Raw genomic sequence first — 23,800 nt, 5'->3', positions numbered from 1 at the left:
TCCAGAATAGACGCAAGTCGATTCAGAACCGCTTTCGCTCGAGTCTGTAGAAAAATCTGTAAAAACTTAGAGAGATCTATTCACCCCCCCCTCTAGATCTATAGGCCAGCGTCTAACAAGGGTTTCTGCAATTTTGTCTGATAATTTTCTGTCTGGGTCCGCTGAGCGGAGCTCAAGCGGACTGTGCGAAATATAGATTTTCCAAACTTCGTTTCGTTGTATCTTTTGAACCGTAGGTCGTTTCTACGCGTCGTTTGAAGTATTATGGGAACCCTTGAGTATGATTTATGATAAAGAGGAGTGTGTTGGTGGTTGAATGAATTTTTCATAAATGTATTTTGTGAAATGATATTTGCTAATCGAGTATGTTTTGACGGTATATGTGTGTTGTGTGAATTTGAACGCCTGAGTGGCAATTTTGGTGATGTATCCATGTGAATTAATATAACCGATGTGATGTGGATATGTGACCGAGTTATATTATTGTTATTGTTGTTATGTAATCGAGTCGTTTGTATGCACAGCATAACATTTCAATACGTTAATGGCGGAATGCTGTTAACAGATGGCCTGCGGGCATTGTTTACCAGTAGGAGCTTAATTCTCGGTAACGATATATTTGCCTGAGTGGCAAGAGGTCATCAGTGGGAGCTAAATGCTCGATGACGACAGCCTGCGGGCTTCCTGAGTGGAATAAAGTCCCAGCATAATGCTCGGCAAGGTGTATTTGTCATAATGACAAGGAGGAGTTTTACTCCGGATTTGGTACCACATGCATATGCATAGTCGAGTCTCATTCATCATCGTCTGTCTTTATAATTTATGTTATCATTCATGTGTCGCATTACCTATATATTGATTGTGGTTGACTTAGTGGATTACTTTGTTGTATGATTCTTGATGATACTTGTTGGCATTACTATATTTATCATGCTTTTCATTATGAATTATATTCTCACCCTTCTGCCTTAATGTTACCTACTCGTGGGTAATGTGCAGGTGATCCGCAAGTGTAGGTGCTCTTTTAGTAGTCGTCCGTTTTGGTGTCGTCCGCTCGTGATACGTAACACCTAGGGGGGATCGAACACTTATTTTGTAGATGATGCTTATAGGATCCTTTTGATGTATATTTGATCCTTTGGATGTATTCATATTATGCATTTTGAATACCTTATCATACGTTGTATTTTGGAGGAATGTTGTGGATATTCTGTTTACCGATGCATATATATAAGTATGAATACTATCAAGTGTTTATGAGAATCCTTCCTCTTTGATTATTTGTGTTACGCATCTTTTACGAGTATGTTATGTTTGGTAATGTGGTTACTTAAGTGTAACGCCCTAATTGTTTTTATGAATTTAATTTTTATACTCTGATATTTGTACCTATATGCTTGGGTAGAATTGGGGTGTTAAATTAGTGGTATCAGAGCGGGTCGGTCTTGTCCGACCAAGTGTCGTGTCGTTTGGTCTAACAATTCTTGTGTTATTCTTTGGGCTTACTTCTCTTGATGTTATTATGAAGTTTAGAGATGGTTGGACGTAATGACGCTGCTATTGCTGCTGCATTGCAAGCTATGGCTGAAGCTATGCATACGGATGAGAATGCAAGGTCTCGGAGTTTAGCGACTTTCCAGAGGGAGAATCCTCCTGTGTTTAAGGGAACGCATGACCCCGAGGGAGCCTTGACTTGGATGAAGGAGATGGAGAGGATCTTTCGTGTGATGGATTGCACGGAAGAGCAGAAAGTCAGGTATGGCACTCATCAATTAGCTGTGGAGGCTGATGATTGGTGGCTGGAGACTTTGGCAAGGTTAGAAGCAACCGGTGAAGAGATTTCCTGGACGGTGTTCAAGAGGGAGTTTTTGAGGAAGTATTACCCGGAGGATGTTCGTGGAAAGAAAGAGACTGAGTTTCTGGCGTTGGTTCAAGGCAGCATGTCTGTGTCTGAATATGCGGCAAAGTTTAATGAACTTGTGAAATTCTACCCTCACTTTGTTGGTGAGGGAGCAGAATTTTCTAAGTGCATTAAGTTCGAGAATGGGTTGCGTTATGATATCAAGAAGGCGGTAGGTTATCAGAAGATTCGGGTGTTTCCAGATTTGGTGGACAGCTGTAGGATTTATGATGAGGATAATAATGCTCATCATAAGGTGATTAATGAAAGGAGGAACAAAGGTCCGCAGAATCGTGGGAAGCCGTATGATGGAGGGAAAGGTAAGCAAAAGATGAATTATGGACCAAGGTTTAGTGGGGGAGATGCTCCTGCTAAGATTGTATGTTTTAAGTGTGGTAAACCTGGCCACAAAAGTAATGCCTGCAATGGTGACGCGAGGAAATGTTTCAAGTGTGGGAGGGCAGGACATATGTCATCCGACTGTGCGTTCAAGGGAATAGTGTGTTTTAATTGTGGTGAAGAGGGACACATGAGCGGTCAATGTCCGAAGAAGAAAGTTCAAGCTGGTGGGAAGGTGTTTGCGTTGGCTGGAACTCAGACGGATAAGGGTGATTGACTGATCAGAGGTACTTGTTTTATTAATGGCATTTCTTTAATTGCTATTAGTGATACGGGTGCTTCGCATTGTTTTATAGCCACCGATTGTGTTAAAAGATTAGGTCTTGTTCTGTCCGACTTGGGTGGTGAGATGGTTATCGATTTACCAGCAATGGGGTCGGTGACTACTTCTTTAGTTTGTGAGAATTTTCCGGTATCAATCTTCGGTAAGGACTTTACTGTTGATTTGATTTGTTTGCCGATGAACGAGTTAGACGTGGTTCTAGGAATGGATTGGTTGATGAATAATCGTGTCCACATCGATTGTTATCATAGGTTGGTGAGATTTCCATTTCTTGAGAAGGATGCAGAATTTGGTGTCTTATCTACCAAGGAGTTGAATTAACTATTGGCAGATGGGGCACAATTGTTTGGTGTGTTTGCATCGTTGACTGTGGAGGGTCGAGCTGCAGTTGGGGATTTCCTAGTAGTGCGAGAATTTCCTGAAGTGTTTCCTGAAGACTTTTCTGATGTGCCGCCAAAGAGAGAGGTGGAGTTTTCCATAGATCTAGTTCCTGGTACGAGGCCTGTGTCTATGGCGCCATATAGAATGTCGGCATCAGAGTTAGTGGAATTGAAGAAACAATTGGAAGAGTTGCTAGCAAAACATTTTGTGAGGCCTAGTGTTTCACCATGGGGAGCTCCAGTTTTGTTGGTAAAGAAGAAGGATGGAAGCATGAGGTTGTGTATTGATTATCGCCAGTTGAACAAGGTGACAATTAAGAATAAGTATCCGCTTCCTAGGATTGACGACTTGATGGATCAGTTGGTGGGAGCCAGTGTATTTAGCAAGATTGATTTAAGATCTGGTTACCATCAGATTCGGGTGAAGGAGGAAGATATTCAGAAGACTGCGTTTAGGACTCGGTACTGACATTATGAGTTTTTAGTGATGTCGTTCGGGGTTTCTAATGCACCTGGTGTGTTTATGGAGTATATGAATCGCATATTCCATGATCAGTTGGATAAGTTTGTTGTGGTCTTCATAGATGACATCTTGATTTATTCTAAGTCTCCGGAAGAGCATGAGGAGCATTTGCGTGTTGTGCTACAGGTTTTGAAGGAGAAGCAGCTGTATGCTAAGTTATCCAAGTGCGAGTTCTGGTTATCAGAGGTGAGTTTTCTTGGTCATGTGATTTCAAGTAACGGGATTGCAGTGGATCCATCCAAGGTAGATGCAGTGCTACAATGGGAGGTTCCAAGATCGGTTACTGAGATCAGAAGCTTCTTAGGTTTGGCAGGTTATTATCGAAGATTCATAGAAGGCTTTTCGAAGTTGGCACTTCCGTTAACTCAGCTTACTTGCAAGGGTAAGGCGTTTATTTGGGACATAGTTTGTGAAAGGAATTTTGAAGAGTTGGAGAGAAGGTTGACTTCAGCTCCGGTTTTGGTTTTACCTGATCCTAAGGAACCGTTTGTGGTGTATTGTGATGCATCGCATATGGGGTTAGGTGGTGTTTTGATGCAGGGAGTTAAGGTGGTTGCTTACGCTTCGAGGCAGTTAAGGATTCATGAGAAGAATTATCCCACTCATGATTTAGAGTTAGTTGCGGTTGTTTTTGTATTAAAGATTTGGAGGCATTATCTCTACGGTGCAAGGTTCGAGGTCTTTAGTGATCATAAGAGTTTGAAATACTTATTTGATCAGAAAGAATTGAACATGAGACAACGTAGGTGGTTGGAATTCCTGAAGGACTATGACTTTAGCTTGAATTACCATCCTGGTAAAGCTAATGTGGTTGCCGATGCTTTGAGTCGGAAATCTTTGCATATGTCCGCGATGATGGCGGAGGAGTGGGAACTTTTGGAGTAGTTTCGTGATCTTAGTTTAGTATGTGAATTGACGCCAGGTAGTGTGAAGATGGGTATGTTGAAAGTGACGAATGATTTTTTGTCGACCGTTAGCGAGAGACAGAAGATGGATGTGAAACTTGTTGATTTGTTTATGGTGGCAAATCAAAGTGATGATGGCGACTTCAGAGTAGATGGTCAGGGTGTTTTGATAATCCGTGGTCGAATTTGTGTACCTAATGATTCCGAGCTGAAGAAGATGATTTTAGAGGAAGGTCACAGAAGCAGTTTGAGTATCCATCCGGGAGCCAATAAGATGTATCAGGATTTGAAGAAGATCTTTTGGTGGTCTGGTTTGAAAAGAGATGTGGCTCAGTTTGTGTATGCATGTTTGGTATGTCAGAAGTCAAAAGTGGAACATCAGCGTCCTGCAGGGTTGTTGCAACCGTTGGATATTCCAGAGTGGAAATGGGATAGTATTTCTATGGACTTTGTGACGAGTTTACCAAATACTGCGAGAGGTTTCGATACGGTATGGGTGATTGTCGATAGGTTGACAAAGTCTGCTCACTTTATTCCTATTAACATCACTTTTCCAGTTGCGAAGTTGGCTGAGATTTATATCAAGGTGATTGTGAAACTACATGGTATACCGTTGAGTATTGTGTCGGATAGAGATCCAAGGTTCACATCAGATTTTTGGAAAGGTTTACAAGAGGCTCTAGGTTCTAAGTTGAGGTTGAGTTCGGCTTATCATCCTCAGACAGACGGTCAGACCGAAAGGACTATTCAATCGTTAGAGGACTTGTTGAGGGCATGTGTTCTTGAGAAGGGAGGTTCGTGGGATACTTATCTTCCGTTGATAGAGTTCACTTACAACAACAGTTTTCATTCTAGTATCGGAATGGCACCTTTTGAAGCGCTATATGGTCGTAAGTGTAGAACTCCATTATGTTGGTTTGAATCGGGCGAGAGTGTGGTACTCGGACCTGAAATGGTAAGAGAGACTACAGAAAAGGTGAAATTTATTCGTGAGAAGATGAGAAGTTCACAGAGTAGGCAAAAGAGTTATCATGACAAGCGAAGGAAAGATTTGGAATTCCAAGCTGGTGATCATGTATTCTTAAGAGTTACGCCTATGACGGGTGTTGGACGAGCTTTGAAATCGAGGAAGCTTACTCCGCGTTTTATTGGTCCTTATCAGATATCGGAACGAGTTGGCAAAGTTGCGTATCGGGTGGCGTTACCGCCAAGTCTTTCTAATTTGCACGATGTATTCCATGTGTCTCAGTTGAGGAGATACATTGCGGATCCATCCCATGTGATTCAGATGGATGATGTGCAAGTGCGTGAGAACCTGACGGTTGAGACGATGCCGGTGCGTATTGAGGGTCATGAGACTAAGACTCTGCGAGGCAAGGAGATCGCCTTGGTGAAAGTCGTATGGTTAAGTGCGGCAGGTGAGAGTTTTACCTGGGAGTTGGAGAGTAAGATGCGAGACTCCTATCCTGAGTTGTTTGTAGCAGGTAATTTTTATTTTCGAGGACGAAAATCTTTTAAGTGGGGGAGGGTTTTAACGCCCGTAAATGTGTTTTTCTGATTAATTGTGATGTTTGCTACATTTTCCTAAATTTTACCATTTTTGAGTCGAGTCAGTCGGTGAATATTAATTATGCTAATATTTTACTTATTACTTTCCATGTGTGTAATTATTATGTTTTGGTGTTAATTGGTTAGATTTAATGTTTAGTAACATTTGGGCCAAAATTGGAATTTATGAGAGTTGAGTGGGTGAAAATGAGAAGTAGAGAAATAGAAAGAGTTATAGAGAGAAAAAGAGATATTTTGGAAAGAAAGAAAGAAAACTTGTGAAGAGAAGAGAAAGAAGAGAAAAACAAAGAGAAGAAGAGAGTTGTAGAAATCCAAACCAAGCTAGAGCCAAGAATCTAACCAAGGTAAGGGGGTGAATCTAGTTTATCTTGATTGTATGATTCTTATAGTTTTGTTTGTTTTGTTCTTGTTCTTGCTCTTTTCTAAGTTTGACCAACAATGGTGGATTGGGTGTTTTGTGAGTTTTGAAGTTATAAACTTGATTTTGTGGCGTGTATGTGTAGTATGATGATAGATATCCCCATTGATCATGTTTGTTTTTCATTTCTCCATGTTTTCTTGCTCATGAAGGAATTATTAGGTTATTGACATTTAGTGAGTGAACCATGGATCATTGATTGTTAGAATGAATATATGGCATGTATGGATTGTGTAGGATGTGTAGGGAAGCTTATTTGAGGTTTTGAGATGATTGGGTGGGATTTTGCAGGTCTGTTGCAGAATTGATTTTTCTAGGTTTACGCAGGTCCGCTGAGCGGCCTAGGGTCCGCTGAGCGGAGGTTCTTTTGCAGGAAAATCTCTGTGGAGGTCCGCTGAGCGGAGTTTCTGCAATTTTGTCTGATAATTTTCTGTCTGGGTCCGCTGAGCAGAGCTCAAGCGGACTGTGCGAAATATAGATTTTCCAAACTTTGTTTCGTTGTATCTTTTGAACCGTAGGTCGTTTCTACGCGCCGTTTGAAGTATTATGGGAACCCTTGAGTATGCTTTATGATAAAGAGGAGTGTGTTGGTGGTTGAATGAATTTTTCATAAATGTATTTTGTGAAATGATATTTGCTAATCGAGTATGTTTTGACGGTATATGTGTGCTGTGTGAATTTGAACGCCTGAGTGGCAATTTTGGTGATGTATCCGTGTGGATTAATATAACCGGTGTGATGTGGATATGTGACCGAGTTATATTATTGTTGTTGTTGTTATGTAATGGAGTCGTTTGTATGCACAGCATAACATTTCAATACGTTAATGGTGGAATGCTGTTAACAGATGGTCTGCGGGCATTGGTTACCAGTAGGAGCTTAATGCTCGGTAACGGTATATTAGCCTGAGTGGCAAGAGGTCATCAGTGGGAGCTAAATGCTCGATGACGACAGCCTGCGGGCTTCCTGAGTGGAATAAAGTCCCAGCATAATGCTCGGCAAGGTGTATTTGTCATAATGACAAGGAGGGGTTTTACTCCAGATTTGATACCACATGCATATGCATAGTCGAGTCTCATTCATCATCGTCTGTCTTTGTAATTTATGTTATCATTCATGTGTCGCATTACTTATATATTGATTGTGGTTGACTTAGTGGATTACTTTGTTGTATGATTCTTGATGATACTTGTTGGCATTACTATATTTATCATGCTTTTCATTATGAATTATATTCTCACCCTTCTGCCTTAATGTTACCTACTCGTGGGTAATGTGTAGGTGATCCGCAAGTGTAGTTGCTCTTTTAGTAGTCGTCCGTTTTGGTGTCGTCCGCTCGTGATACGTAACACCTAGGGGGGATCGAACACTTATTTTGTAGATGATGCTTATAGGATCCTTTTGATGTATATTTGATCCTTTGGATGTATTCATATTATGCATTTTGAATACCTTATCATACGTTGTATTTTGGAGGAATGTTGTGGATATTCTGTTTACCGATGCATATATATAAGTATGAATACTATCAAGTGTTTATGAGAATCCTTCCTCTTTGATTATTTGTGTTACGCATCTTTTACGAGTATGTTATGTTTGGTAATGTGGTTACTTAAGTGTAACGCCCTAATTGTTTTTATGAATTTAATTTTTATACTCTGATATTTGTACCTATATGCTTGGGTAGAATTGGGGTGTTACACATCGCCATAGGCCTTGTTTTTTAAAACTTCAAACTCTTTTCATAATAACACATTTACCCTTTTCAAGTGACCATTTCATAACTCTTTTGGGCACTTGCACTATTTTTCCTTTAAGACCTTTTTTCAAAATAGACTCTTATATGTTTCTTTCTTAGCAGAACTACAAATGCTCTGACTTCTCCATTGCACAAAGGAGGTATGTAGGCACAAGATGTAATGTCTTGCCGAGCAAACTTTAAAAAATAACAAAAACATTTTCTTTGTTTCATTTCTTCTTTCTCTTGCAAATAAAATCGATTTAACTTTTAAAACACAAATTTTCAAAAGGTTATCGTGGAGTACCATAGATGTGAGGGGTGCTAACACCTTCCCCTCGCATAACCAACCCCCTTACTCATTTTCTGTTTGTGGGTTTTATAGATATTTTCCCCTTTACTATTTTGGAAACAATAAAGTTTGGTGGCGACTCTTGCTTATGTGGGTTAAATTAATCAATAGCTTAAACTCAGGATTTTTTTACCGCTACAACAAGCATGTATGCAATTCACTCCACAACTAACTCATTATGCATGCGGTACCATTTATGAACATTCAGGTTCATTTTTCTCCATGATCGCCATCATAGGACCAAATTCCCCCTGGGCACTAGAGCACATCAAAATCGCTACCATCATTATAAATAACGCTTCACTAACACCATGGTCGAACATTTATTTATTTAGAAATAGAAGAATGTATCATCCCAAAAAAATTTGTTGATAGTAAATGAACATCATGTTGAATAGAACAAAAAAAACTCACTGACGGTTATAATGTGCAAGTTAAGGGACACCATGTGTAAATTAAACATCCACATCTTTGTGTGAATCCTTTAGAGCGGGTTGGGTTGTGAAAGAGTTTAAATTTAATCAAAGTGGAGTTTTTGGAGAGTATGAGTTAGATTTTGATAAAATTTTCAAGATAGAAAGCGCAGTCCGAAAAATATTTTTCCCTTTTTTATGCCTTTTGGCCACGAGGTCTTTATTGTTGTATTTTGAATTCTTTTTAAATTATTCGCTAAAATTATAAATTTGGTCAATCAGTATAAATTCTTCATTGGAAAAATGGAAATTTTTATTAATCAAATAATCAGAATTAAACATTTTACAATGATCTCAAGTTGATTTGAACTCTTTTTATTGAGCTAGCACCACATGTTGACGATATACATTGAATAAAAATATTTATCAAAAACCATATCTAAAAGAATTACGAATAATATGAATATGATGTTTATGTCGTATGTGGTAGTCGGTCAGCCAAATAGATGTACATATGTCCCATAGCTCCGGTGAGAAATTCATTTTTATATCTTGATTCCATAGTCACAATTTCACCGTCGTTAATCTTAATTGAGCCTAGTTTTGGAGAGCATGCAGACATTCCAACGGCATAACCTTGTTCATTTCCTGCTTCATTTCCCGTTCCATATCTTGGTGTTGATGTACACAATGTCCTTCCGTCCTAATTAATTAATCGAAAACAAAATAAACAAATTTAAAAACAAGAGATTATACACACACACTATTAAAAAAAATTGACTATATATGAAGAGAATAAAACTTGTTATCACTTAAGAAAAATAATAAGCAAACACAAGTTTAACAAAACAATTTCAATATAGTATCAATCTCTACCTGTCCAATTAGTGTAGCATTAACAACACCTGTATGCATATGAGAAATGCCATAAATAAGATAACCTCCTTTTATCATTGGGATGCTTGCTTTTTGAACATGGACAAGATCAGTACTATTACTTTTAGGAATAGTATACTCTGCCTGTGAAAAGTTAAGAAATATTTGTTAATTACTCTCTTCTAATTTGCAAAATAATTATATAAAAACTAGTATTGTAAGATTTTAGAATTTAATTTATTTATGTGGAGAAAATGGAAAATTTAATTTAAATAGCTTATTTACCTGACAATCATGGATTATTTCAGAACCCTTTATTGTGACACGATCGGTGGAATCAAGTATATAAAATCTAACAGGGATTTGATGTAGGTCCCAATCAACCCATGTTATTGTGTATCTTAGAGCAAGTTTTCTACATGGTGCTTGAAATCCTTTTCTCAATTTGCATTGAAATGAATTTTGGCAACAAAAGACTCCTCCTTTATATTCGGGGGACAATGGTTTACCATGTATATCTGGTGTCACGTTATAAAAATTTTCTGGGAGATTAAATTGGTCACACCTACATTCACTACAACTTTTTCTATCTTCTGTGCCACGTGTATCAAGGACCATGAGGTTAAATAGCCATTTCTCTTCCCAACCTTCTTTAATATTGGCAGGATTACCTTGTTCAACCGCAAAAGGATCTGGAATCCTTGAACATGTTCCTCGTGATTCACTTCCCAAACCCCAATAATGTGGTAGAATATATGTGTTGCAAGTTCCATCATTTCTTTTGAAACTTGGACCCTCATGCGGCATAGTTTTATCCTTGTTTATGTGATATCTTATAGCAAACCAATGATGAATGTATGTTTCATATAATGGTACGGAGTTCCCTTGCTCATCAACTAAATCAACATCAAAGCTTTTGACTCCAATATGGCCCCTTGGAAATTCAATATCTTCAATAGTTTTAGCCAGAACCTCTCCAGGTCCCAATTCAAACTTTTCTGTTAAATACGTTTTTGATTTGATAGGGTTTTGATTCTTATTTTGTTGTGAATATGTTGTGCATGATAGCATCACAATTATGGACAGTGAAAAAATAAATGATTTGGAGACAAATCTCGTGTTTACCTGCATGCAAATGATTATTGTTAATTAGATATGAATAATGCTTATAATGTTGTTCTTTCGTGTGAATTTAATAATAGATAAAAATATTTAAATGAATGCTAGAAAAGTAAGGAAATCAAGATGAAGGAAATGTGTACCGCGTGATAAACCATGGTAAAGATTTTCTCCTTTTCCAACTTCTAAGAAAAGGAGAAAATAACTTTGCGAAGACGTGAAGGTCTTGCATGTTTGTTGCATGTTTGTTGCTTTTATAGTAGAAATACATGTCTATTTTTGTACAAATCCAACCCATATATTAAATTCTTTTCTTTTTTTGGGTCTTATGTGTTTTCCATTAATAGCTAAGTAGTTATGACAGAAAAGAAAATGTCTTCAGAATTTATTTTGTATTTGACAATACCAGTCATTTGAAAGTATTTATAGTAACCTTTTTATGGGTATAATGAATTGATGTCTATTTTAGATTACATCACTATAAAAGAATTTTACATACTTTTTATTTAATCATACTTAATTAGGATATTTATAGTTTCTTTTTTTTCTCCTTTTTGAATATTATTGTTCGTATGCTTTGTATCTCAAATATTGTTTAGTTGATTGTGAGAACTAATTGGTTTGGAGTTTAAATAACTTTGATATTTTTACTTTTGAGCATACTTATAATATTATTCATATTATATGTCTAACCTTTCATTAGGGAAAGAAATTTCGGAGTGTAATGGCTTTACTTCCTAATTTCATTATTGTTTAGCATATTATTCTCAAAAAGGTAGAATAGATCAATTGTTAAATAGAGGTCATATGTAACGGTAGGATGTGATGATTACAAAGACTTTAACTTTGTTTCATTTTGTTCTCTATCATAAATATGTTTCAAATATATATTATCTTTTACGTAATTAGTGGATTCTAGGTCCTCTCAACTTTATTTTAATTTTTTTATTGGTCTTTATTTTAAGAGCAGTGCTATTCATACACTATTTATTACACCAAATACTTACATCAAACACTATTCATCGTATTTGGTTAATCCAGTGTAAAAACTTGACTAATGCAGTACTGAAGTTGGTTAATGCAACATCCAGGTATTAAAAATAATTTTTACCAATCACCAAACTTAGTTAATGCAGTGTAAAAATTTGGTTAATGCAGTAATAAAGTTGGTTAATGCAACATTCAGACATTAAAAATAATTTTTAGCAGTCATCAAATTTGGTTAATGTTGTGTAAAAATTTAGTTAATGCAGTAATGAAGTTGATTAATGCACGTCCAAGTATTAAAAATAAATGTCCGTATATGAATAGTATTCAACCGTACATGAACGACTCGTCTTGGAACTCTAGAGACGTAGTTTGGAGTTGTAAAGCTCTAATTTGGAGGTGGTCGTATATCGGGAAAATTACTCGGGCCAATTGTAATTTCTACGAGTTTAGCAATAGCCCATTGTTTTACTTAAGTTAGAATACAATAGGATTGTAATTTTCTTAAGACTCTTGTTCTTGTTGTTTCATCCGTTTATTAATTTATTCCTTGCTTTAAAAAAAAAATGAACAATGTCGTCCGTACATGAACAGTATCGTCCGTATATACGTGTAGGTGTAAGAATTGGTGTAAGAATAGAATTTTTATTATTTTAAATTTGGAGTTAAATGAATGTTTATCAATGTTCAGCGCTTGCTATGAGTTTGTCAATAGTGTATTTTCTATCTCATAAACAAGGGAAATCATATTGGTTCTGATCTTATCATTGTTTAACATTGTCAAGCTGTTGTTTTCTTTTTTGTTGTCATTTGAGAAACTGGTTGGTTCTATTCTTATCCATTTTTGTAAATCAAATTTAACAATATACAAACTTTCACAAGCCTTATTAATTGTGGTTCACACATACATGTAAGCTAGAAGATTTAGGGGATGTGCATAGTGATAAAGAGGTATAAATAATATTTATAGTATTATTTATTAGTATTATTAGAAGTATTATTATTATTGGGCTCTAATTGTATTTGGGCTTTTAGTTATATTATCCATTATGGATGTTATATAATGTAGTGTCTTTGACACATTTGAGATATCAAAGAAATGAAATGAATCTTTATTTTTTTAGTTAGTTTTATTCTCTTTTATTTTACAGCTTTTATTAGTTTTTCTCTAGTTTTGTTAGGGTTTAGCTTTTGCTTCCTAACATTGGTGCTTTCATTCTTGAACACCAAAACCTCCCATGGCATACCCATTTCATCCCACCATAAACACCTCTCCAACCACACCTTCATTTCCATCTTTTCCATGGGAACTTTTTACACCTTATTACACCCATGCATCTTCATCACCAAAATTATATTTAAATCACGGATATTCACCACATTCATCTTATAACCCATATCCATCTTATTCACATGTTTCCTCGGCCTGCTACAACAATTTTTACGAACAAGCACCCATTTCCCCTACAGCAACATCACACACACACCCTAACTCCACCAACATCAATACCTTTCAACACCAATCATATGACCCTCACACACCTATCTATCACCAAAAAATATCCAATGATGTCAATACTCCTTATCTGTATCACATCCATCATTCACCCACTCAAATTCCAGCAAATAATCCTTACCAGTACCTCACCCATCATTCACCCACTCTAATTCCAGAACAAAATCAACCATTCACTCAACAACAAACTCATACTTATCCAAATGATTTTCAAGAGCTTTTCCAAAAGTTGCATCTAGCTGAAGAAAAATATAAGAAGGAAAAGAAAGCTATTAATGAGAAATATCAGACCTCTATTCTTTCTTTCAAGCAAAGATCTCAAAAATTCTCAAGAAATTTCTTATGCACACAAAAATTGCAGAGAAAATTATCAAAAAATTATTGTTGAAACTGACCCAGGAAAACAAGTCGAAGAAGAAGTTGAGATCACAATCATCACTTCAGAAAAGAAATTGTTTCAGATGACATATTCGGCATCTTCTCCGACAACACTTCTGGTGTATTCTCCGACAAAACTTCCGGTGATTTCTTTGACAACAACACTTTCAAAACAAGCATTTTTGGTGTTTTTTGTTCAGTCCGAGTTCACAAACATAATTTTGCCGTCACCGACAAAAATATTGGAATTGCAACTGTCACCGGAGAAACCATCAGTTTTGCAACGACCACCGCCAGAACCACCACCATTTTCGGACCATTTTCGGATTACTTTTATGGTTTTTATTTTTTTTGTTGAAAAAAACAAACAAATGAGAAGATTTTGGATGAGAAAGGGAGAAAGGAAGGAGAAAACAGTAAAGAGAAGAAAAAAAAGAATGGAGAAAAAAACAAAATCGTGAAAAGAGAAAAGAAAAAAAAGGGGAAAAGAAAATTATTTTGAAGAATCAGAACCATATCACACTCAAGTAATTTTGTGTGTCATTTGATTAGCATCTTTTGTGGAGAGAATCACAGCCATTCAAATGAAACACATTCATGTTCCTAATTAAATATCCACCATTGGATTAACATGCAAAAAGCACAATCCATGTCTTGTTTAATTATCAAATTAGATATCGACACATGGATCCTTTTATTCCAAAAGTAATTCCCACTAGTCTGCTAACTTCTTTAGACCTACTATCACTAATTCCTAGCAACTTTACATGCTCATGGTTTTTTACAATAGCATGTGACAAATTTGGAAGAAAAAGTTGTTGTCACGTGTTTCTATGTACTGCCATCACCTTTTTCTTAATTTTTTTCTTCTCTCACAAAATTCCAAAACTCCCCAACTCTTCATCTCAAGACTCACATGTTCCATTCCAACTTTTTGTCCTTTCAAGAAGTGAAATTAAGGAATAATTTTAGAATCTTGAGGACAAGGTTCAAGTGAACCCCGTGGCAATGATAGAAGGGGTATAAATAATATTTATAGTATTATTTATTAGTATTATTAGAAGTATTATTATTATTATTGGGCTCTAATTGTATTTGGGCTTTTAGTTATATTATCCATTATGGATGTTATATAATGTAGTGTCTTTGACACATTTGAGATATCAAAGAAATGAAATGAATCTTTATTTTCTTAGTTAGTTTTATTGTCTCTTTTATTTTACAGCTTTTATTAGTCTTTCTCTAGTTTTGTTAGGGTTTAGCTTTTGCTTCCTAACACATAGTATTCTCATTAATGTTGGTTAACAATGACTATAGTACTCCAAGCTTCTGTTGCAAATATTTGATTTATTAGTGTAGGAAAGACTTGCATTCTCTCTTGGTACCTATACATGTTTAGGAGTGACATGTTATTTTATTGATGACCAATTTCATTCATTTTGAAAGATCAATCAGTTAGTGAAAGGGTGATCCTAAGTGAGTATTTCAATAGTGCAGTAAATAAAGTGTCCTTTAAAAGTATAATAACAAGGGAAGGTTGAGGTGGGTGAATGAGACCCTCACCCTAAAAGTGTCTGTGTGTGACCCTGCACTATGTGTTAGAACAAGATTTGTTTTTGTACTTGATCTCTAAGTTTTGATGGTAACAACACATATATTTTATATGTAAACAATTTTGATTCTAACGGTTTCTTAAGTGTGCAAATTTGAAATGCTAAGTGATTCAGGACTGTTGTATAAAGAATCATCAGAAATATTCTTAGCACGACAGAAAGAATATTCACATCCTTCTTTATGAAACATCATTAGTTCCGAGGAATGTTGAGTGTTAACCATAAAGAAGATATCATGTGTACTTCTCAATAAGCTATTGCTTCAAAAGTCTCAAGCGTCTCTAGAAGAAATAAGTATAATATAAGATGTTGCTCTAAGATCAGAAAACAATACTACATTAGATACAAGCTTTTGCTTCAAAATATCAGAAGTCGAGACGTGTTCGTCAAAAGAGTTGTTGCTTCCAACTCTGATGACATAGTCAAGATCAGATGATAAAGGTCAAGATCAGAAATCCAGATTAGTTGTCATAACTCAAAGTTCAGATATTAAGACTTGCCTTCAAAAAACCTTTTTCTTTGTATATCTTAAAACATTGTTCTATTTTTGAAAGACTCTAACAGTGTTGCACGAAATATAATATGTATTCTTTCTCATTTCTTAAATCAAATATGTTACACTTAAGATACATATTTGATCTCAGATAAGAAGTATTGCATCGTAATTCAAATACATATTTAATCAAGAGTATTGCACGAAATATAATTTTTTGATGAGTCATAATCATTAAGGAGTCATATTGATTTTTATATCTCTTAGAGGACCAGAAGATTAATTAATCCTTGAGTGACTCAATGTTAGTCTATATACTCAAGAAGACTTTGAAAGATTGTCATTATGGATAAATATCCTTCAAGGGACCTTTGGGTCAGAATCCTTAAGGAATCATTGATCTCTATATCTCTTAGGGGACCAGATGGGTCAGAATTCTTAAGAGATCAATAACAATTAATTAGTGTTTCGGTTGTTAGTCACCGGTGGTTAGCCTGTGTGAAATTCTGGTATTAGATATTGTCATACCCTAATTTTGACCCCCCTTAGATGTCACATCATCTGGCATTTCACATCTCCCAGTCAGATCAATACGGATACCTAGATCAACCACCTTTTCAATAGGTATTCTATTAGGGTTTCGAGTCTGTGAGATTCAGGCAAAGGATCAATCAATGGTCCACATGATCCTCAAACACAATCATAGGGCAAGATGTTTCATCCATCCACCTATGATCTCCAATCCCCATGCATCAGGCCTCAAACCCACCCAGGTCACCAAACTAGGGTTTTGACCCTATTAGGGACTGAAGTCAGGGCTCACATTTGGGAATACTTGCAAAGCTTCAAGACATGATCCCAAAGGCCTCATCATATTCAAATAATCCCTATATCAATATCCAATGAAATTTGTACTTCAATTCAAGATCCACATTCATCAATTTCATCTCGTCCACAATTAGGGTTTTTGACCTAACTCTTCTGGACGGTTGAATTTTAATTAGGACATGGCTCCACAACACAAAAAATGATTCAAATACCTATAATAATTCAATTTAATCCATTCACTTCATTCATTTGAGGAGGATGAATTGATTCATCACAAAAATCCAAGATTTGCACTTCATTAGGAAAAAGTCAACTATACAGGATTACCTCTGACTTTTTAGATTTTTGGTCAACTATTGACTTTTGAAGATCAAAGTCATCAATATGTGATTAGTGAAGTCATTTGACCAAGAAAAATCAATAAAATCGATTAGGGATCAAAAAGTCAAAGTTTGACTTTTCATACTTGAAAAATTTTCTAAGTGTTTTTCAAGGATTTTCTTTAAACTTTAGGAGAGAATATCTCAAAATTTCAAGTATAAACTGAAGTAAAATTCCAAAATCAAAGTTGTAGATTTTGTTCCAATGAATAACTTTGTCACAACTCTTGGTTTTACAAAAGATCAACCATTGAAGAGATATGGAGCTTCAAAGTTGCTGCAAAATTAAAAATGGTGAAAAACCCTAGTTTTCTTCCAACTTCAGGGCCAATTTTCACAAACTTCCCAAGTGATTTTGTAGAAACGCCAAACTAATGAATTGAATTACATACCAAGGGCTTTCCAAATTATGCTCAACCATCTCCAAATTCATTTTGAGCAAAATGTTATGCATGTTCAAAGTTGGGCATTTGAAGTTGTTTAAGCCATGACCAAATTTTAACCTATTGCTAATTTTTGTTAGAACAAGATTTGTTCTGATCAATATTCTTAGTTTTGATGATAACAATGTATATGAATTTTGTATGAGATAATGTGGTACTCTAATTCTACACAATTTCCATTTCAGGAATTACATAAAGAGTATGCACAAAATCAGCGCAAGAAGCACTGACTCAGAAGGTTCAGCATGCAACATCAGAACATGGTCTGGCAAGACATCAGAAGATGGTCAAGCAAAATCAGAACATGGTCTATGGAAGCATCAGAAGAACTTGAGATCAGAAGCAGAAGCACTGAAGTTCTCATGGTATCACGCTAAGAAGCACTTCAAGGTCAGAAGACAAGAAGATGCTCTGCACCAAACTGTTTGACTCTGATGTTATTCAAACGTTGTTTACACAAACATCATATCAGAAGCAAGTACAAGATGGCAGGCTACGCTGACTGACAAAAGGAACGTTAGAAGCTATTAAAGACAACGTCAGTAGACACAGCGAAAGCAAGGCTCGAGGTAGTTGACAAAAGAGTGAAACATTAAATGCAATGCTGTACGGATCACACAACGCATTAAATTCTCCCAACGGTCATCTTCTCAAACGCCTATAAATAGAAGTTCTGATGAGAAGCTGAATACAACACTTGCGCAAACTTACAGAAATGCTGTCAAATTCAAAAGCTCTCAAACTTCATCATCAACCTCACTACATTGCTGTTGTAATATCTTAGTGAGATTAAGCAAGTTGTGATAATAGCTTATTAAGAAGCATTGTAACTCTTAAAAGAATTTGTTTACATTAAGTTGTAAGAACTAGAGTGATCAAGTTGTGATCAGAATACTCTAGAAAGTCTTAGAGGGTATCTAAGCAGTTTGTTCCTAGAGTGATCAGGTTGTGATCAGTATACTCTAGAAGACTTAGAAGTTATCTAAGTGGAAAACCATTGTAATCTTGTGTGATTAGTGGATTAAATCCTCAGGTGAGGTAAATCACTCCAAGGGGGTGGACTGGAGTAGTTTAGTTAACAACGAACCAGGATAAAAATCATTGTGCAAATTGTTTTTATCTTACAAGTTTTAAAGCTACACTTATTCAACCCCCCCCCCCTTTCTAAGTGTTTTTCTATCCTTCAATTGGCATCAGAGCGCCGGTTCTAAGGTGCAAGCACTTAACCATGTTTAGAAAAGATTCAGGAAGAGAAAAAATGCTTCAGTACAAGATGGATGGTGAAGATCCAACACCTACATCTACATCTGGCTCTGCTGAGCAACATAATGGAAATGGTAACAATGGTTATACTAGACCACCAGTATTTGATGGTGAAAACTTTGAATACTGGAAAGATAAACTTGAAAGTTACTTTCTTGGTCTAGATGGTGACTTATGGGATCTTCTGATGGATGGTTACAAACATCCAGTTAAAGCTGGTGGTGTAAAGCTCACAAGACAAGAGATGAATGATGATTAAAAGAAGCTATTCAAAAATCATCATAAATGTAGGACTGTTTTGCTGAATGCTATCTCTCATGTTGAGTATGAGAAGATATCTAACAGGGAAAGAGGAGAATCTTCTGGAGGCATAAGATCTGACAAGAAGAAGGTCATCTACTATGAGTGCAATGAGCCTGGACACTTCAAGAATGAATGTCCAAAACTTCATAAGGAGAATCCCAAGAAGAAGTTTCATAAGAAGAAAGGTCTTATGGCAACATGGGATGATTCTGAATCAGAATCAGAATCAGACTCTGAAGGCGAGCAAGCAAACCTTGCACTGATGGCCACAGTGGATGATGGATCAGAATCAGATTCTGAAGAGGTATTTTCTAAACTATCTAGAGAAGAGTTAGTTTCCAGTTTAACTGAACTTCTGGAACTCAAGGCTCATCTTAGTATCAAATACAAAAAGCTGAAAAAACTATTTGAATATGAAACTAAGAAGCTGGAAGTGGAAAATTATGAACTGAAGGAAAAAGTTTTAAAATTATCCAAAGACATTGGATCTCCTTCTGAATCAGAAAAATCCATTCCTAGCCTCAATCATATTCTGAAAGAATATGACTCGAGCTTCAGAAAGTTTTTATCTAGAAGTATTGGCAGAAGTCATCCTGCTTCTATGATATATGGAGTTTCTGGAAACAAAAGGATTGGCGTTGGCTATGAGGGTGATACCCCACATAAATTTGAACCTGTTGATGATATGAAAATCACATACAAGTCATTGTATGAGCAGTTCAAATATGGCCACTCACATGATATTAAGCTCACTTCACATGCCAAAAGCTTTCACACTACACACACTAAGAAGCATGTGACACAACCTAAAAAATATCATGCTGCCAAACCTAAAGAATATCATGTTGTTCCTCCTGTTACTTATTATGCTAAACCCAAGTTCAATCAGAACTTGAGGAAAACTAACAAGAAAGGACCCAAGAAATTGTGGGTACCTAAGGAGAAGATAATTTATGTTGCAGATATCCTTGGCAGCAAAGAAGACAAAGCACAAAATGTCATGGTACCTGGACTCTGGGTGCTCGCGACACATGACGGGAAGAAGGTCTATGTTCCAAGACCTGGTGCTTAAGTCTGGTGGAGAAGTCAAGTTTGGAGGAGATCAGAAGGGCGAGATTATTGGCTCTGGAACCATAAGTATTGGTAACTCTCCTTCCATAACTAATGTACTTCTTGTAGAAGGATTAACGCATAACTTATTGTCCATAAGCCAATTAAGTGACAATGGTTATGATATAATCTTCAATCAAAAGTCTTGCAAGGCTGTAAGCCAGAAGGATGGCTCAATCCTATTTACAGGCAAGAGAAAGAACAACATTTATAAGATTGATCTTTCTGATCTTGAGAAGCAGAAGGTAACTTGCCTTATGTCTATTTCTGAAGAGCAATGGTTCTGGCACAGAAGATTAGGACATGCTAGTTTGAGAAAGATTTCTCAGATTAACAAACTAAATTTGGTCAGAGGACTCCTAAATCTGAAATACAAATCAGTTGCTCTTTGTGAAGCATGTCAGAAGGGCAAGTTCTCCAAACCTGCATTCAAGTCTAAGAATGTTGTCTCTTCCTCTAGGCCGTTAGAACTTCTGCACATTGATCTGTTTGGCCCAGTCAAAACAGCATCTGTCAGAGGGAAGAAATATGGATTAGTTATCGTAGATGATTATAGCCGCTGGACATGGGTAAAGTTCTTAAAACACAAGGATGAGTCTCATTCAGTGTTCTTTGAATTCTGCACTCAGATTCAATCTGAGAAGGAGTGCAAAATCATAAAGGTCAGAAGTGATCATGGTGGTGAATTTGATAACAGATTCTTTGAGGAGTTATTCAAAGAAAATGGTATTGCCCATGATTTCTCTTGCCCTAGAACTCCACAGCAAAATGGAGTTGTAGAGCGAAAGAATAGGACTCTACAAGAAATGGCCAGAACCATGATCAATGAAACCAATATGGCTAAGCACTTCTGGGCAGAAGCAATAAACACTGCATGTTATATTCAGAATAGAATCTCTATAAGACCTATTCTAAATAAGACTCCTTATGAATTGTTGAAGAACAGAAAGCCCAACATTTCATATTTTCATCCTTTTGGATGTGTTTGTTTTATTCTGAATACTAAAGATCATCTTGGTAAGTTTGATTCTAAGGCACAAAAATGTTTCCTTCTTGGATATTCTGAACGCTCTAAAGGCTACAGAGTATACATTACTGAAACATTGGTTGTAGAAGAATCAATTAATATCAGATTTGATGATAAGCTTGGTCTTGAAAAGCCAAAGCAGTTTGAGAATTTTGCAGATATGAATATTGATATATCAGAAGCTGAAGAACCAAGAAGCAAAGTTTCAAAAGCTGAAAGTCTCAGAAGCAAAGAATCAGAAGATAAAGTTGCTGCATCTTTAGAGAATCTCGGAATTTTTGAAGAGCCAACAGTCAGAAGATCTTCTAAACTCACCTCAACTCACTCAGAAGATGTGATCCTTGGAAAGAAAGATGATCCTATCAGAACTAGATCATTTATAAAGAATGGTAGTCAGAATCATTGATCAGAATCAGAAGATGAAAAGTTCTATTCGCAAATACAATGCAACACAGCTGTCATCAAGTGTTTTCTGATGATGAACACGTGTTTGCACGGATGGTAAAAGCGTGAGTGAAACTGATGGGACGCCGCCCTAGGTAACTGTGTTAAATCATTTCAATTACCACGTTCTCTCACCTAACGTCACTCATCATTTAATGCATTTGATTTCAATTGATTCCGTAACTGTTCATTCTCATAATTTAATTGCATTCTTTTTCAAATCTGCCTCTATAAATATATTTCAAATCATAACGTTTATCTTTTTCGCTCCCATTCTCTCTCTCTCTTCTTGCATGCATTTTTGCAACCTCTTTGGCCTTTTCTCAAACCCTAAGCGCAAACCCAGAAAAGTTTCTTGTAATCTCAGTACTGTTTCAATGGCTGCTTCATCGTCTCTCAACGCTGGCTCCTATGTTCCTCTTCATCTTCAAGAAGAAGAACAACAAATTGTTCTTGTGATCTCTTGCTCCATTCCCAAAAAGGAGTTGGAAGTTATTTGTGAACTTATGGTAGACTTTGATAGTCTTGAAGAACATGAATTTCACCTTAAAGAAGATATCTGTCATACCCCAAAATTTGCCCATACTATTTCTCTTGTTCACATTCAAATCAAGGCGCAATGTTCAAAAATACCCTCTCCTAAGCAAGGTTCAAAGAATTAGGGTTTTATTGTTCTGAGGAGAAATCAATGGATCAAAAGCTCCAAGTCACCCCATATGGTCTATGATACTCTACACTATCTCCATGACAAATTTCAGGTCTCAATTCAAAAGATTGATCACTCAATTGCTCAAAAAGTCAACAGTCAACTAGGTTGACCTAAAAGTCAACTGTGGTCAAGGTATAGTCAAAGCTCCTGATTTTTTTGTCAACATCCTCATATTAAAGTATCATTTGATCAAGAATTGATCATGGAAAGATCAGAAATCAACAATTCCAAAAGTTCCTAAATTAGGGTTTTCATAGGAGAAAGTCAACTGAATTTTGACCAGCCATAACTCCTACATGGAACATCAGAAATTTTCCATCCAAAGCTCATTTTGAAAGAAATTGGATTCTCTACAATTTTGTCTCTCACAAGCCAAGTCTAAAAATGCTTCATTCGAGAGATATGGACCAAAACATTATAGGTCCTTTTCAAAGGTCAACCAAAAGTCATTTTTTTCAAAAGAACACACAAGGAGCATGGAAAATTATCTTGACATGAGACCAAAAACATTGGTTAGAGGACTCTTTGAGGTTTCCAAAAAGTCTTAGAACCTCTCCATACCTTAAAAATTGGGGGAGATACGAATTGCACAAGTTGATTGAATTCCAGGAAGTGCATGAAGCCCCAATGAGCAATTTTCACAATGTTAGATTGGTGGGCCTAATTTGTGGACTTCAAAGATGCATATGGGCTAAATAAAAACCTTTAAACTATTTATTTTATTTTTATGACATTTGTTTATATTTACTTGAAATTTATTCATTTAAATTTTAAATAAATTAAATAAAATATGAAATAAATTGATTTAAAATTATAAATTGCATTTTTGAATCATGGCAAGCAAATTCAAATATGAGATATTGAGTGAAAGGCATGGAAAGGAATTTGGACCAAAATAGAAGAATTTCATATGGAAAATTACAATCAAATATTCATCATCAAAATATAGGATTTGATTGGATTTTCTTGAGATTATTAACCTAAGTGTGAATCATTATATATAGAAAATATTTTCAGACTTCAAGAGGAGGATGGATGAGGATTCGGCAGCCTGGAGAATCCTAACAAAAACTCAGCAAAACCGTGAACAAAAAGGAGAGGGGGAGACCAAAGATTCGAGGAATTCAAGTTGATTCAAGGCATCCAATCGACTCATTGGTATTCTCTGAATCATCCCAGCCCATCACTTTCGCTCGAGACACTCCGAATCAGCAGAACGCATCCACGGTTTATGCACTTTTTCTTAATTTCGATTTCACGCATTCATGCGATTTTAATTGAATTCGATCCTATATTTCGGTTTGCCTTGATGTTTCGATAATGTCTGTTTGGTTTGATTGAAGTTTCAATGCAGGAATGGAGTTTCTCCATTGTTAGGGTTTTGTGCTTCACAAATGGGGGTTCTGTACATGAGCAATTTCACGCCAAATT

General features: G+C 36.2%; 1 protein-coding gene across 1 annotated transcript; it reads right to left on the bottom strand.

Moving 5' to 3' along the window:
• Window positions 1-9,239: 9,239 nt before the first annotated feature.
• Window positions 9,240-11,096, bottom strand: LOC131656947 (uncharacterized). The gene is made up of 4 exons (XM_058926492.1): window positions 11,019-11,096; window positions 10,042-10,881; window positions 9,757-9,900; window positions 9,240-9,583 (listed from the first exon to the last, which is right to left on the bottom strand). The coding sequence occupies exons 1-4, from the start codon at window positions 11,031-11,033 to the stop codon at window positions 9,353-9,355; spliced, it is 1,230 nt and encodes a 409-aa protein (XP_058782475.1). The 5' UTR covers window positions 11,034-11,096; the 3' UTR covers window positions 9,240-9,352.
• Between the last annotated feature and the right edge of the window lie 12,704 nt (window positions 11,097-23,800).

The sequence above is a fragment of the Vicia villosa genome, linkage group LG3, assembly GCF_029867415.1.
Source record: "Vicia villosa cultivar HV-30 ecotype Madison, WI linkage group LG3, Vvil1.0, whole genome shotgun sequence".
Taxonomy (NCBI): domain Eukaryota; kingdom Viridiplantae; phylum Streptophyta; class Magnoliopsida; order Fabales; family Fabaceae; genus Vicia; species Vicia villosa.
Note: the sequence above shows the minus strand (reverse complement) of the source record. Positions and strands in the feature narration are given on the sequence as shown.

Excerpts from the sequence above, each read along its gene's own strand:
- LOC131656947 (XM_058926492.1), bottom strand. Across the intron at positions 9,901-10,041 it reads AAATAATCCATGATTGTCAG|GCAGAGTATACTATTCCTAA; the intron begins GTAAATAAGCTA and ends AACTTTTCACAG. Across the intron at positions 9,584-9,756 it reads ATGCTACACTAATTGGACAG|GACGGAAGGACATTGTGTAC; the intron begins GTAGAGATTGAT and ends TTAATTAATTAG.